The sequence below is a fragment of the Mastomys coucha genome, unplaced genomic scaffold (genome assembly GCF_008632895.1).
Source record: "Mastomys coucha isolate ucsf_1 unplaced genomic scaffold, UCSF_Mcou_1 pScaffold23, whole genome shotgun sequence".
In the NCBI taxonomy this organism is placed as follows: Eukaryota; Metazoa; Chordata; class Mammalia; order Rodentia; family Muridae; genus Mastomys; species Mastomys coucha.
Window position 1 is genome coordinate 113,288,794 of NW_022196906.1, and position 13,422 is coordinate 113,302,215.

The 13,422-nt window shown below is 52.2% G+C and overlaps 1 protein-coding gene across 5 annotated transcripts in view; it reads left to right on the plus strand.

Moving 5' to 3' along the window:
- Positions 1-13,128, plus strand: part of Acvr2b (activin A receptor type 2B) — a 28,287-nt gene extending 15,159 nt beyond the window's left edge. For 2 of the 5 annotated variants that reach the window (XM_031344674.1, XM_031344672.1), the window contains exons 2-11: positions 6,541-6,748; positions 7,071-7,180; positions 7,306-7,457; positions 7,530-7,673; positions 8,995-9,138; positions 9,368-9,516; positions 10,417-10,531; positions 11,887-12,025; positions 12,111-12,241; positions 12,714-13,128. In XM_031344674.1, the coding sequence (XP_031200534.1) occupies positions 6,541-6,748; positions 7,071-7,180; positions 7,306-7,457; positions 7,530-7,673; positions 8,995-9,138; positions 9,368-9,516; positions 10,417-10,531; positions 11,887-12,025; positions 12,111-12,241; positions 12,714-12,908 (1,487 nt within the window). In that variant the 3' untranslated portion in view covers positions 12,909-13,128. Of the gene's footprint in view, positions 1-6,540; positions 6,749-7,070; positions 7,181-7,305; positions 7,674-8,994; positions 9,139-9,367; positions 9,517-10,416; positions 10,532-11,886; positions 12,026-12,110; positions 12,242-12,713 lie in introns of all 5 variants that reach the window. The other 3 variants (XM_031344671.1, XM_031344670.1, XM_031344673.1) reach the window with 2 other exon arrangements.
- Positions 13,129-13,422: the final 294 nt, after the last annotated feature.

The window sequence follows — 13,422 nt, forward strand, 5'->3', positions numbered from 1 at the left end:
GGCCTTCTCTCTGTGCACATTCATTCTCTGCTCCTGGCTTACAGGAGGCTGGCGGCCACTGTGGCCTTTTCTCTGTGCACATTCAGAGCCGCCTTATGACTGCTGCCATCTCCTATCTTAGATTTATTTTGCTGTTGTTTGAGACAGTATCTGTCTCTAGACCAGGCTGGCCTCCAGCTCACAGCGATCCACCTGCCTCTGCTGGGAGTAAATGCTTGCACCCCCACTCCCTGCCTAACACTAACCCAAACCCTAACCTGTCTAAATAGAGACATACTGAAGGTTTATGTTTTAACCTATGGATGTTGTAGGCGACATAGAGGAGTCCATAATATTTTGGAATAAAGATGATAGTTGAAAGTGAGTTCTGTTTTCCTTTTGGGTTATATTTTGGAGTGGAAGTCACTTTGTTATTGCTGGGACGGGCTGAGACGGGGTCTTACTGTGGAGCCCTGGCTGGCCTGGAACTCTTCTGGGACTAGTTGCCTGCCTCTGCCTCATGCTGGAAGTAAAGGCTCAGGCTACTTAGCTCAGCTGGAAGCTACTGTTTGGGGGTTGTCTTGGGATCTCTGTTCCTGTAACACTTTCCACGGGCTGTTTTCTGTAAGCTGGTGGACTCTGTCTTTCTGTCTCTCTTTTCTCCCTCCCTCCCTTCATTCCATTTTGAAGTCCCAAGGCTGTTTTACGTTAGTCTGAGGGGATGCAGCCGTAAATCTCAGCACCTGCCGGACTCGTGACACTGATGATGAGAGCCAGCCGTGCCATGCGTTCACGGTGAAGGTTGGGCAAGCCTCGGCATGGTGGGAGGTAATATTCCGGAAGCGTCCCCAGACATGGTTCAGCGTTTGAAACACAGAAGGAAGGAAGAGCTCAGAATCCAGGCTGTTTCTGTTCCGGTGTAGACGGGACCTTGTTTTGGTGTACACTGTGGTCCTGAAGAGATGTCAGGAAGCTGGGTAGGAGGCAGATGCAGATGGCTCACCAGGACCAGTCTCTGCTGAAGGCACCTGGAACAGGCCAGAGAAAACAGACAGCATCTCCGGTGGAAGGTGTCCTGTGGCTAAGAAGAATGATGACTTACAGATTGGGACCAGGCACTTCCCTCCCCACCGAGCTGTCTTAGTCCCCAGCCCCAGATGTAGTTTCTTTTCTGCTTTCAGAACACTTGCATTGGTTTAAACTCTTTGCTAATTCCAACATTCCGCCCTCCCTCCAAATTCATTGTGCTTCCCTTTGAAAAAGCAGTGATGATAACCTGATTTTACAAGTTTGTTAGCTTGTGTCAGAATATTGTGAATGACAGTTACGGAGAATCTAGATGGTGCTATCTCCTCAAACGCCGGTTTTGCTGGTGCCTCCGCTGTTCGTGATGACAGGCTTTGGGGCTTGTTCAGCCATTCTGGTGTAGTTGTAGGGCCAGCTAGAGAGTTCAGTGGTTTGCTTGCATCCTGGCCTGGTTTGTCATTCTCAATGTTTTTGTGATCACCCAGAACATACTTATTACTTGTGTATCTGCTTGGAACTTGAAGTTTTGTTTTCTGTTTTACTCCTGGTTTTGGTGGCATCTACCCTCCAGGACATTAAAGAATTATTTATTTTTAATTGTATGTGCTTGTATGTGTGTGTGCACATGTGTGAGTCTGTGCTTGAGTCCTTTTAAGAGCAGTACTTGCTCTCCCTCCAGCTCTTCAGTACTATTTGTTTGCTTATTTAGAGACAGGATCTCACGGGGTCTTTCTGTGTAGCCCCGCTTGCCCTGGAACTCACTGTGTAAACCAGGCTGGCCTAGAATTCAGATCCAATTGCCTGTCTCTGTCTCCCTGGTACTGGGATTAAAGGCTTGTACTACCACAACTAGATGCCAGTACATTCTGATGAAGGGCAGATGGAGGGAGATTCTCGTTTTGGCTTTTAAGATTTATTAATTTTATTATTTTATGTTTATGAGTGTTTTGACTGTGTATACATGTGCATTTCTGGTGCCCATAAAGGTTGTAAGAGGGCATCCTATCCTTTGGAACTGGAGTTAGAGATGGTTGTTAGTAACCATGTGGGTGCTGGACTAGAACCTGGGTCCTCGGCAGGAGCAGCCAATGCTCTAACCACAGAGCCATCTCTCTAGCCCCGTAGGTAGATTCTTGTAATCTTGTTTTTCTCTCTTCTGCCTTTGCAGTTCATGAACTTGGGAGTGGAAAGTATTGTCTCACTGTAGTCTCACTTGCAAGTACTGGTAGTTGGAAAGCTTATCCATTGTGGGTGCCATTTCTTTCTTAGATACTTACACACACACACACACACACACACACACACACACACACACACACACACCCCTAACTGCCCTGATTCCCATGGGTTTACTGGACCTTGCTTTCGCTCTGGGACTAAACGGTTGCTGTCCCATTGTCATCCCCTGGTGTCCATCTCTGCTCTTTAGCCTTTTATGTTAAGGGTGGGCTGATTGACAGCTCTCAGCCTGTAGGTGGAGCTGGTCAGGCTGAGAGACCCGACCAGGCAGCTTGAGGAGCCAGTTAGGGAGGAGGGTCTCCCGGCCTGTGTGTGGATAGGCAGGGTCCTGGAAGCTGCAGATCGGAGTGCTGAGAGCCTGTGTTTGGTATGTTCCTTTTCAGTGTGACTCAGGCCTGAGGGAGCCTGCTCTGCTCTTTTCTGCCCAGTTCTGTTTTATGCCTCTAGGAATCAGCTTGGCTCTGTGGGTTTCGGGCAAGGCAACCTGCACCCACGGCCTGACTGCGCTAATGAGCCCACCTTCTGCCTCTTTACACCATTGTTATAGTGACATCTGCTACCGTAGAGTGCCAAGTCTTGGATGCTTCTGCAGTGGGAATCACGCTGTCCGGCTTTGTCCGTGGCCAGTTGAGGGCTTTGCGTGGTCAGTTCCCACTTCTCCGTCTGCTCTACAGCTCTGAATCTTCCTTTCTGTAGGTCCTTTTATTCCTTGAGGCTTATGTTTTAGAAAGCTTCGCTCTGCAGAGGAATCAGGACATGCTTATAACCCTTGGCATTCACCTGGAAGGGTGTTCTCCAGTTCTTCAGGAATCACAGGGCTGGCTGAGGGCCCTGGGCCGCACCCTGTGCTGTAGAACAGTAGTGCCAGGGAGTGTCAGGACTAAAGGTGTGCACCACCACCTGGCTTTTTGAGAATGTGAACAGAAATGGTTACTGTGCACTGATACATGTTACACCCAAGAGCATAGACTTTCCACAGCATCAGGAGACGGTACCTGGCCAGGAAATGGGAAGAAGGCTGGCTGGTGCTCCCAGGGGAGCTCCGCTAAGGGCGTGACTCGGTGGGCCACTCTGGGAAACTGGGTCAACTGTTCTGGATTTGGCAGTTTGTACTGAGTCAAAGTTGCTTAGACTCAGCATTTCCAGGATGAGAGGAAATGCTCACCAAGGCTGTAAAGAAGCTTCGAGGTGGCTTTGCTCACAGGACAGCTGTATATAACCTGAGGGTCCAGCCATGAACCAGGTGAGGTCACACTGGGCAGCCCCAGGGCTCTGAAACATGGAATTTCAGGGTATAGCCTGCAAAGGACCTGAGCCTCTGCTTTAGTTCTGTCATCTGTGAAGTGACCCCCTCAGGGTTCTCCTTCATTATAATAGTTCCTGGGGTGTGGCATGAACTAGCTAAGTGCCAAGTGGGTGTTAGTCTGGATGACACATAAATACAGATGAGGCCAAAAAGCAGAATTAAAATGGTTTGGTTCTCTGGAGTAAAGATTTAAAAGAAACTTATTTTATGGGTATTGGTATTTTGTTTGCATACATGTGCATGTACACTGTGTGTATGCATTGCTCCTGGAACTGGAGTTACAGGTGGTTGTGAGCCACCATGTGGATGCTGGGGACCAAAGCCATTTGTTTTGTGCTTGTAACCACTGAATCATGCCTCTAGCCCCACAGTAAAGGATTCTAAGATAAACTGTAGGTACTTGACCTGTTCTTTCTTCCCACTCTGCCAATGTAGGGTTCGTGTATCTCTCTCTCTCTCTCTCTCTCTCTCTCTCTCTCTCTCTCTCTCTCTCTCTCTCTCTCTCTGTGTGTGTGTGTGTGTGTGTGTGCGCGCGTGCACACGCGCGTATGTGTGTTTCTCATACTCCAGTCTTGCCCACCCTCTTTCTCTTGTAGGTTCCCCATCCCTAGCCACCCTGGCTGTGGTCCTGGGGATTGATGGAAATGTAGCTGTGTAGTTGGGATGGGTGGGGAGGCAGGGCTGGTTGGCAAGACTCCTGACCTGGCTCCTGGGCTGTGGGCGGGAGGCCTTCAACTATTAAAAGGCTCTGTGGCCTTGTGGTTGGAATTCTGCCATGTGCTATAAATAGCCAGTGTGAGAGTGTGAAGAAATGGAGCCAGGGAGGAGAGAGGAAATGGGAGGCCCCCTGCATCTCCAGCTGGCAGTGGACTGGGTGTGGTATGGGAGGGGTGTAGAATGTCACATGGGATGCAAAGCTGCAGGCAGGCTTGGTGTGAGGACTGGACTGGAAGGAGGGCCACAACCCTAGGAGGCAGGTGCTGTCAGTCACCTCTCAGAGAGTGGCTAGGTGACTTGCCCCAGGCATACAGCTGTGAGGCATCCACAGGAGTTGGAGTCTGGCCAGCTCAAAGCTGCTCTGCAGGGTTGGCTGTGGGCAGGTCTGGTCAGTGGCGTGGGTGAGCTGTTGGGTCCTACCTGGAGCCTTCACGTGGATCTCTCAGGCTTCTCAGCTGGGATCCTCTGGTGGTGCCAGAGAGGTGGTGCCTGACAGCGGCCTGGGGGGGGGAGGAGCTAGGCCAGGCTCAGGCCTATTCGGTAGTTTCCCTTGTGACTCCAGGGGCTGACTATAGTCTGAATGGAGCGGGACACTCTCCTGAGTCACAGGTGTAAGTCAGAGATAGAGCAGATAGCACACACGAAGTCCTAGCTTCCACCTTCAGCATCTATAGCAGGTGTCTTGCTTCATGTTGAAGCCATCCCTCCTCCTGTCCCCTTCCTTTCAGTATACCCACAGCCCTCTGCCCATAGTCTGTCCACCCCATCTGTTATGTATGAACTCATTCCAGTGCTCAGCAGCTCAGGGTCAGCCTTCCAGGCTTGTGAGGGACCTGGGCACCTGGGAAACAGTTGCGAAGGACACATGGGAGTGTTTGTGCTATGCATGCTTTCACGTCCTCATACACTCTGCGGATGTCTGAGAAATTCCCAGTTCATGTGCCTGCTGCTCTGCACTGGGACTCCCGTGGAGAAGGAGCTGTGTCCTCCCGGGACCGGGTGCTTCACTCAGATCAACTACCTGTTCCCGCCACAAGTAGCCAGGGCTTGAAGACACTCTAGGTGCCACCCTGGCTCCTGGCGCTTGCTCTGGCCGTTTTCCGGCTTGCACTCTTCCCTGAGAGTCTCGCCCATAACCTAGAGCCCTGTGCTTGAATAAGGTCCTGGTTGGGAGAAGCCAGTGCACACCCTATCTGAGCCCTGCTCTGGATACCCAGACCCTTCTGGGCCAGGCTGAGCTCTAGCCCCCTGACAGATTGTCACCCCAAGTGTCAGGGCCTAGGCCAACATGACCCAGCATGGCTAGGGCTGAGGCTGGCTTCTGCCATTTTGACTAGGTAACATTTTGACCTTGCCGGTCCTGGTCCTACCTGGAGCCTTGAGATTGGCACCTTCCCCAAGGCTGGGCCTTCCTGGAGGGAGCCTCTGCCTGCCATGGTGAGATGCGAGTGTGGCTGGGATCTGCTGTCTTGAGGGTTCCTCTCCCTGAACCTAGTCAGGATCCTCCTGTCTGCACTGGGCCCTGGGAAATGAAGCAGTGTTAGCGTTTAGCCCCTAGCCAACCTCAGGTCAGGTGGGAGCTCCCTCACTGATGCCTCTCTGGTCTCAGGTGGGTTATTGGAGGAAGCTGGGATGTCAGTGGATTGAGGTGCAGCCAGGCTGAGTCAGTGCTGACTCTCTTCAGGGTATCTGCCTAAGGTTCCCTTAGCAAGGCAGTAAATGCCACCCCCCTCGTGGGGATGGCCCATCGGGGAACAAGATGCCTTTGGGATTTGTGTACTGTGTTCCCTTCCTATATCCAAAAGGTTCATGGGGTCATAGTGGGCAAAACGGGGGGGGGCACGAGGGGGTGGGTGGGTAGGTGTGGCTGTATTGGTGGGATTGATGAGAAGGGTGGAGTGGGTGATGAGGCCGCGATGAGGAGTGTTTGTGTGTGTTCAACCGTCTGGATAGAGCTTCTTTAGCAGAGGATAGATGTGTAAGAGTGGATGGGGCGTACCTGTGGGTGTGCAGCCAAACCCGGCTTACCCTTTTCCTGTAAGCTTAGCTGTTCCGCTGTACCTGGTGAACACAGGTGAGAATTGGCGCAGGAGGGTCCCGCCTACAAGCTGCTATGGGCAGGGAATGGAGGAACACTAGCCTGGTCTTCCTAAGAAGTGTTGACGTGTGGGTGGTAAGGGGGCCAGTATTGAAGGCAGAGGGGGTGGGTAGGCATCTTCTCCAGGACTGGTTATGCGTCACCAGTGCTTAGCCTCTCTCTTCTCTGGGCGCAGGTTCCGGGCGAGGGGAGGCTGAGACTCGGGAGTGCATCTATTACAACGCCAACTGGGAGCTGGAGCGCACCAACCAGAGCGGCCTGGAGCGCTGCGAGGGGGAACAGGACAAGCGCTTGCACTGCTATGCCTCGTGGCGCAACAGCTCGGGCACCATCGAGCTGGTGAAGAAGGGCTGCTGGCTAGATGACTTCAATTGCTACGACAGGTACATGGGGGGGGGGACGCATTCCCGCTGCTGTAGCCCCGTTGCCCCGCTGCACTTGTGCCACCTACTGATCTCAGGCCATCTTCTGGGGCACTGCCCGGGATCCCAAGCCCCTGTTCTGGTGTTTGCTCTCCTCAGCTCGGGCAGCATTTCAGTGCCTGCCTGTCCCTCTCAGCCTTCAAGGGATGTGGGTTCACCCTAACAGGGATGTGGGTTCACCCTACCTGCCGCTGATTCTGAAGCTGCTCTGCCTGGGGGGAGGGGCCTGGGAGAGTCTTGCGATCCCTGCCCCGGAGTTTGTAACGGGACTCTGGGCCTTCAGGCAGGAGTGTGTGGCCACTGAGGAGAACCCCCAGGTGTACTTCTGCTGCTGCGAAGGCAACTTCTGCAACGAGCGCTTCACCCACTTGCCGGAGCCTGGGGGCCCAGAAGGTGAGGGGCCTGTGGTAAGAGGGTCTAAGTGTGGCACTCTGGAGCCAGTGGGGAGTGTTTGCAGGGCCTACTGGAGTGTTTAGAGTGGGCGGGCTGTGTGACACAGGGCTCCATGTGTCCCCCAGTCACGTACGAGCCACCCCCGACAGCCCCCACCCTGCTCACGGTGCTGGCCTATTCGCTGCTGCCCATTGGAGGCCTCTCTCTCATCGTCCTGCTGGCCTTCTGGATGTATCGGCATCGAAAGCCTCCGTACGGCCATGTGGACATCCACGAGGTGAGACAGTGCCAGCCTTGGGCAGGGAGAAAGGTTGGCCGTGCAGGCTCCCTGAAGCCCTTGCTTTTCCAGGACCCTGGGCCTCCACCCCCGTCCCCTCTGGTGAGCCTGAAGCCACTGCAGTTGCTGGAGATCAAGGCTCGGGGTCGCTTTGGCTGCGTTTGGAAGGCTCAGCTCATGAACGACTTTGTGGCTGTGAAGATCTTCCCACTTCAGGTGAGCTTTTGGGATGGGGGTGGGGGGTCTCAGGCCAAGCTAGAGTCTCCTCCATAAGGGGCAGTCCGGGATTCTGAGTCAGTACCGAGAGTCCATCAGATGATTAAGGTCAGACACTGCCAGACCTTGACCCATGTTGGTTTTGGGTTTTGCCATTATTTCCATGTTGTGCATGTAGTTTACATGTTTTACGTGCACACAGGTCTATGTGTGGAGGCCAGAGAATGATTTCCTTTATTGGAATCCATTTTTTATTTTTTATTTTTTACCTTTTTGGAGACAGGATTTCAGTATGTAGTTCAGGCTGGCCTAGAACTTGTCATATAGACCAGGCTGGCCTCAAGCTCACAAAAGTCTACGTGCCTCCACCTCCCAAATGCTGGAATTAAAGGTGTGTACCACCATACCTTTATTTTTTATTTTTTTATTTTTATTTCTTTTTAATGAAAATACTCATTTTTATTTATATGTACAGGTGTTTTGCCTACATGTTTCTATGTGTACCACATGCATGCCTAGTGGAAGCCAGAAGGGAGTGTTGGGTCCTTGAGAATGGAGTTACAGAGAAAGTTGTGAGCCACCATACATGTGCTGGGAATTGAACCTGGGTGCTCAGGAAGAACGGCCAGTACTCTTAACCTCAGAGCCATCTCTCTAGCTTTCTACTTTTTAAAGTTTTTTTTTTTTTTTTTTTGCTTTTTCGAGACAGGCTTTCTCTGTATAGCCCTGGCTGTCCTGGAACTCACTCTGTAGACCAGGCTGGCCTCGAACTCAGAAATCTGCCTGCCTCTGCCTCCCAAGCACTGGGATTAAAGGCGTGCGCCACCACTGGCCAACCTTTTTAAAGTTTTTTGAGACAAGGTCTCTTACTTAGCCTGGAACTCACCAGTTTGCCAGACTAGTTGGCAAGCAAATCGCAGGGATCTTCCATCTGTATGCCCTCCCATCTTCCTGCTTCCAGCCCTGGGGTTACACTTGACTTTGTGTATAGGGGCTGGGAGTCATGCTTGCTTGGTAGGCACTTAGCCTCCAGAGCATCTCCTCGTCCCCTGAGTTTGCTTTTGGACATTATGATGTACTCAGAGGCTTCGGACACCAGGCAACCCACGTGGGTTTAGCACGTCGAGCACTTCCTGGCTGATACTGGCTGGGCACCTCACTCAGCATCTGTAAGTCAGGGCGCCGGTGCCAGTTACCAACACAGATTGCTGTTGGCCTGGTTCTCCAGCTGCGTCTTTGGATGCTGAGGCTAGGAAACCAGGGGTTGGGGCGTGCTGGGGGGCTGGGACTGCGGCGGGGCTGAGCTGCCTCCCTGCCTCAGGACAAACAGTCGTGGCAGAGTGAACGGGAAATCTTCAGCACACCCGGCATGAAGCACGAAAACCTGTTGCAGTTCATTGCTGCCGAGAAACGAGGCTCCAACCTGGAGGTGGAGCTGTGGCTCATCACGGCCTTCCATGACAAGGTGAGCCACGCCCCAGAAGGATCCCAGGGTGAGACAGATAGGTCCCAATGGTGGTTTTGTGGTGAGTCGACCGCTGTTGTCAGCCGCACCCCCGACCCTGGATCACTTCTACAGCGAGAATCGCACTCTGCCCATTCTGTACATTTGCACTGAGATGTTCCTGCTGGGCCTGGGTTGGCTTGCATTCTGCATTTGGAGTCTTTGCCCACAGTCTGCTGCCTTCTCTTAGGGCTCCCTCACGGATTACCTCAAGGGGAACATCATCACGTGGAACGAACTGTGCCATGTGGCAGAGACGATGTCACGAGGCCTCTCGTACCTGCATGAGGATGTGCCGTGGTGTCGTGGTGAGGGCCACAAGCCTTCGATTGCCCACAGGTACCCGGCTAAGGTCCTCTCCCCAGCCCCTCCACCCCCGCACATGTGCTGCAGTTGCAGAGTGCCTCTGTTTCCTTGAATGTGCCTGTGTGTGTCAGCAAACCTGGCCTTCCTGTGTGCTGCAGATAGCTACTTTCCAGGCCAGTGTTCTTGCGCCCTCTGCTGGGCACACGAGAAAGTGCCGACTCGGTTACTTTGGAGTGCTTCAAATTCTCAGACTGTGGTCGAGAACCCTTTGTATCCTCAAAAGGTCTCTACTTATCTAGTCTCTGTAGGCTATGTTTGCTGATGCTTGCTCGTACAGAGCACGTGTGTTTTTAGTGTGTCATCGTGATGACATTAGCTGTCCACTGTCCCCTGGGGAATTCCACTCTAGATTGATGAGATTTAAAAAGGCAAATGATAGGTGATTACAAGTGTTTAACCTCACAGAGCCCTAGGTTAGGATCTTTTAGGATTTCTGAGCCACACTTTGGTTTGGTTTGGGTTTTGTTTTTTCTAGTCTAGGCAGTGTTGAGTGCCTATACCCATTCCAGCGCTGCCCTCCCTGTGTGGCTTTAGCGAGCTGATTCTAAATTCTTGTTCATGTTTCAAACATTGTAAACTCACAGAAGACGTGTGTACCAGGCCTGTGAGAACTTATGGGCTGGCTTTAGTCCTGTGGTATAGGGCCTGCCCCGCTGCCGGGTAGGACCTGCTCTATAGGTCCTGGCAGAGCCTCCCAGAACTTGCAAGCTGTTTTATCTCCTGCCCCACAGAGGTGGGGATGGTTTGACCTGGGAGCTACAGGTCACAGACTCTAGAACTTCGAGAGCCATAGTGGGAGGAGGATCATGACCAGTCGTCTTGAGGCAGGCTGGGTCTTGATCCTGTGTGTCAGTTGGCTCTTGGTCTCCACAGGGACTTCAAAAGCAAGAATGTACTGCTGAAGAGTGACCTCACCGCCGTGCTGGCTGACTTTGGCCTGGCTGTTCGGTTTGAGCCAGGGAAGCCTCCAGGGGATACCCATGGACAGGTAAGGAAGCTGGGCAGTAGGGGGAGGGGCTGGAAAGAGCTGATGCCCTGTGCTCAGCTGGAGTGACTGCAGAGCTACGTGGGAACTTAGAAACCAGGTTCTTGACTCACCAATAGAGAAAGCGAGGCCTGGGGGTTGGTAAGGTCGTCCAGCCAGCTGAGGGTGCAGGCTTGCCGTTTGGGCTTCAGCAACTCCACCTTCTATTTCAGTCTTTCTCTTTCTGTTGTCATTTTATTTTTCATATGTGTGTGTGTGTGTGTGTGTGTGTGTGTGTGTGTAAGGGAGTCATTTTTTTCCCAACATGTGGGTTCTTTGACTGAAGTTGGCTTGACAACAAGCACCATCACTGCTGAGGAACCTGCATGCCCTCAGTTGTAGTTATTAAGTGAGATTAAAAAAAGAGCTAGGTGGTGGTGGCGTGCGCCTTTAATCCCAGCACTTGGGAGGCAGAGGCAGGCGGATTTCTGAGTTTGAGGCCAGCCTGGTCTACAGAGTGAGTTCCAGGACAGCCAGGGCTACACAGAGAAACCCTGTCTCGAAAAATCAAAAAAAAAAAAGAAAGAAAGAAAGAAAGAAAGAAAGAAAGAAAGAAAAAAAGGTTTCAGCCAAATACCTAGAAAAGGCCATGAAAATTAAGCCAGCAATCATCCTAGGAGAGTCTCCCTGTGATTTAAACATGTTCTCGACACTTTGTTTCGGCCTTTTGATTTTTGCTTGTTTAGTTAGCATGTGTATTCCTGTTTCTACATGAGTGGCATGCCTGGGCATGGAGGCCTGAGGTAGCCCCTGGGCATCTTCTTTGATCACCTAACACCTTGTCAATTAATACTGGTTCCCTTGCCTGGACCCGGATCTCACCAGTGTAGCTGACTTTCTCTGGGGACCCCCATCGCTGTCTCCCGTGTGCTGGTGTTGCAGGCAGGCTGCATTTATGTGGATATCCAAGCTTTCAGCTTCACACTTGAGTGACAAGTGCCCTCATCCCCACATTGTCTGTCAGGGGTCTGCCTCTGTGCCATTCACGTTGGCTCTCCTGCCTCAGCTTTCTGAGTGTCTGGCTTTGCTTTAGGCACCATCAGAGTCAAAGCCTCAGAGTGGCTTGTTTGGGATGTTCTAGGGCCCGCGAAGCTGTCTAATAAGCACTGCCTCCAGTTCGTGGCATCATTACAGTTATCATCAGATAGAATCTTCAGTCTGCTTCAAGCGGGATGGAGCGGGACGGAGCGGGCTTTCGCTCAGAGGCTTCGTGCTTAGAATTCCACTCTTACCCGGCCTGGTGCACATCACTTCTCCCAGCTGAGTGGGAATTTGAGTATAGCTGGTCTCTGGAGAGCCTGTCCTTTGCCTTCTTGTAGGTTGGCACCAGACGGTACATGGCCCCCGAGGTGCTGGAGGGAGCCATCAACTTCCAGAGAGACGCCTTCCTGCGTATCGACATGTACGCCATGGGCCTGGTGCTGTGGGAGCTCGTCTCTCGGTGCAAGGCTGCCGACGGTGAGTGAGTTGGCGGCTCTGGGCACCCTGGGCTGGGGGCTGGGGGCTGGGCCTTGGGCGATGCCATCAGCCCCTCATTATTCAGGGCCTGTTGATGAGTACATGCTGCCCTTCGAGGAGGAGATTGGCCAACACCCTTCGCTGGAGGAACTTCAGGAGGTGGTTGTCCACAAGAAGATGAGGCCCGCCATTAAGGATCACTGGCTGAAGCACCCGGTGAGGGGCTGGGTTCAGGAGTCTACAGGGGTATGTGAAGGGGACCTGCCTCAGAAGGCAGCAACCTAGGAATGAGGAGAGAAGGAAAGGCTGCCATGTTCCCTGGATTCTAGGGACATATCCCAGAGGTTGTGGGGAATAAGGTAGGCCCTGACCTCCTTCTTGGACCCACTGTGGCTCTACACTGAAACGTTGGGCAAAGCTTTGTGTTTGTGCTTTGTGTTTATTTGACTTGAGGCCCAGTGTTCCAAGATGAGCAGCTTGCATCTGCCTACAGGGGGCGGGAGTTCCTCTTCCTGTGGTGAAGTTTAGTGAACATTCTCCTGGGCTGGGCTGCAATTTACAGCCTGCTAATCAACCTGTAATGGCTGTGACTGGGCCATAGGCCTTTCCTGATCCTCTGCCACGTACCCACTGTCTGCCTTCACTAAGTAGCATTAACAAGGGTTCTTTTCTCCCTTGCCCTGTGCAGGGCCTGGCCCAGCTCTGCGTGACCATCGAGGAGTGCTGGGACCACGATGCAGAGGCTCGCCTCTCTGCAGGCTGTGTGGAGGAGCGGGTATCCCTGATCAGGAGGTCGGTCAACGGCACTACCTCGGACTGTCTGGTCTCTCTGGTGACCTCCGTCACCAATGTGGACCTGCTCCCTAAAGAGTCCAGCATCTAAGCCCGGGACACTAGCGTCTCTCCAGACTCAGTGGATCTGAAGAAAAACAAGGAAAAAAAAAAGTTGTGTTTTGTTTTGGAAATCCCATAAAACCAACAAACACATAAAATGCAGCTGCTATTTTACCTTGACTTTTATTATTATTATAATTATTATAATTATTATTAATAATATTATTTTTGGATTGGATCAGTTTTTACCAGCATATTGTTCTACTGTATCGCAAACAGCGGACACGTCAGCAGGCGTTGAGGTGCTGAGCTGTGAACGCAGAAGCGGCGCCATGCTGAAGAGCCTCAGCCACCTGTCCCTCGGGATTCATCTCCCCCTCGCTTTCTCTTTGTCATCTCAGAACCTGTAACACAAAGAAACTCGCCTCCTGTCCTAGGAAACTCGATGCTGCAGTTCTCCACTAGAGGAACCTTTAAAGACTGTTACACCGACACCCCCTTCTTCCCAAGAGGCCCCCCCGACCCCCACCCCTTTCTTTATTTTGCGTTTCTCCCATTTCAGG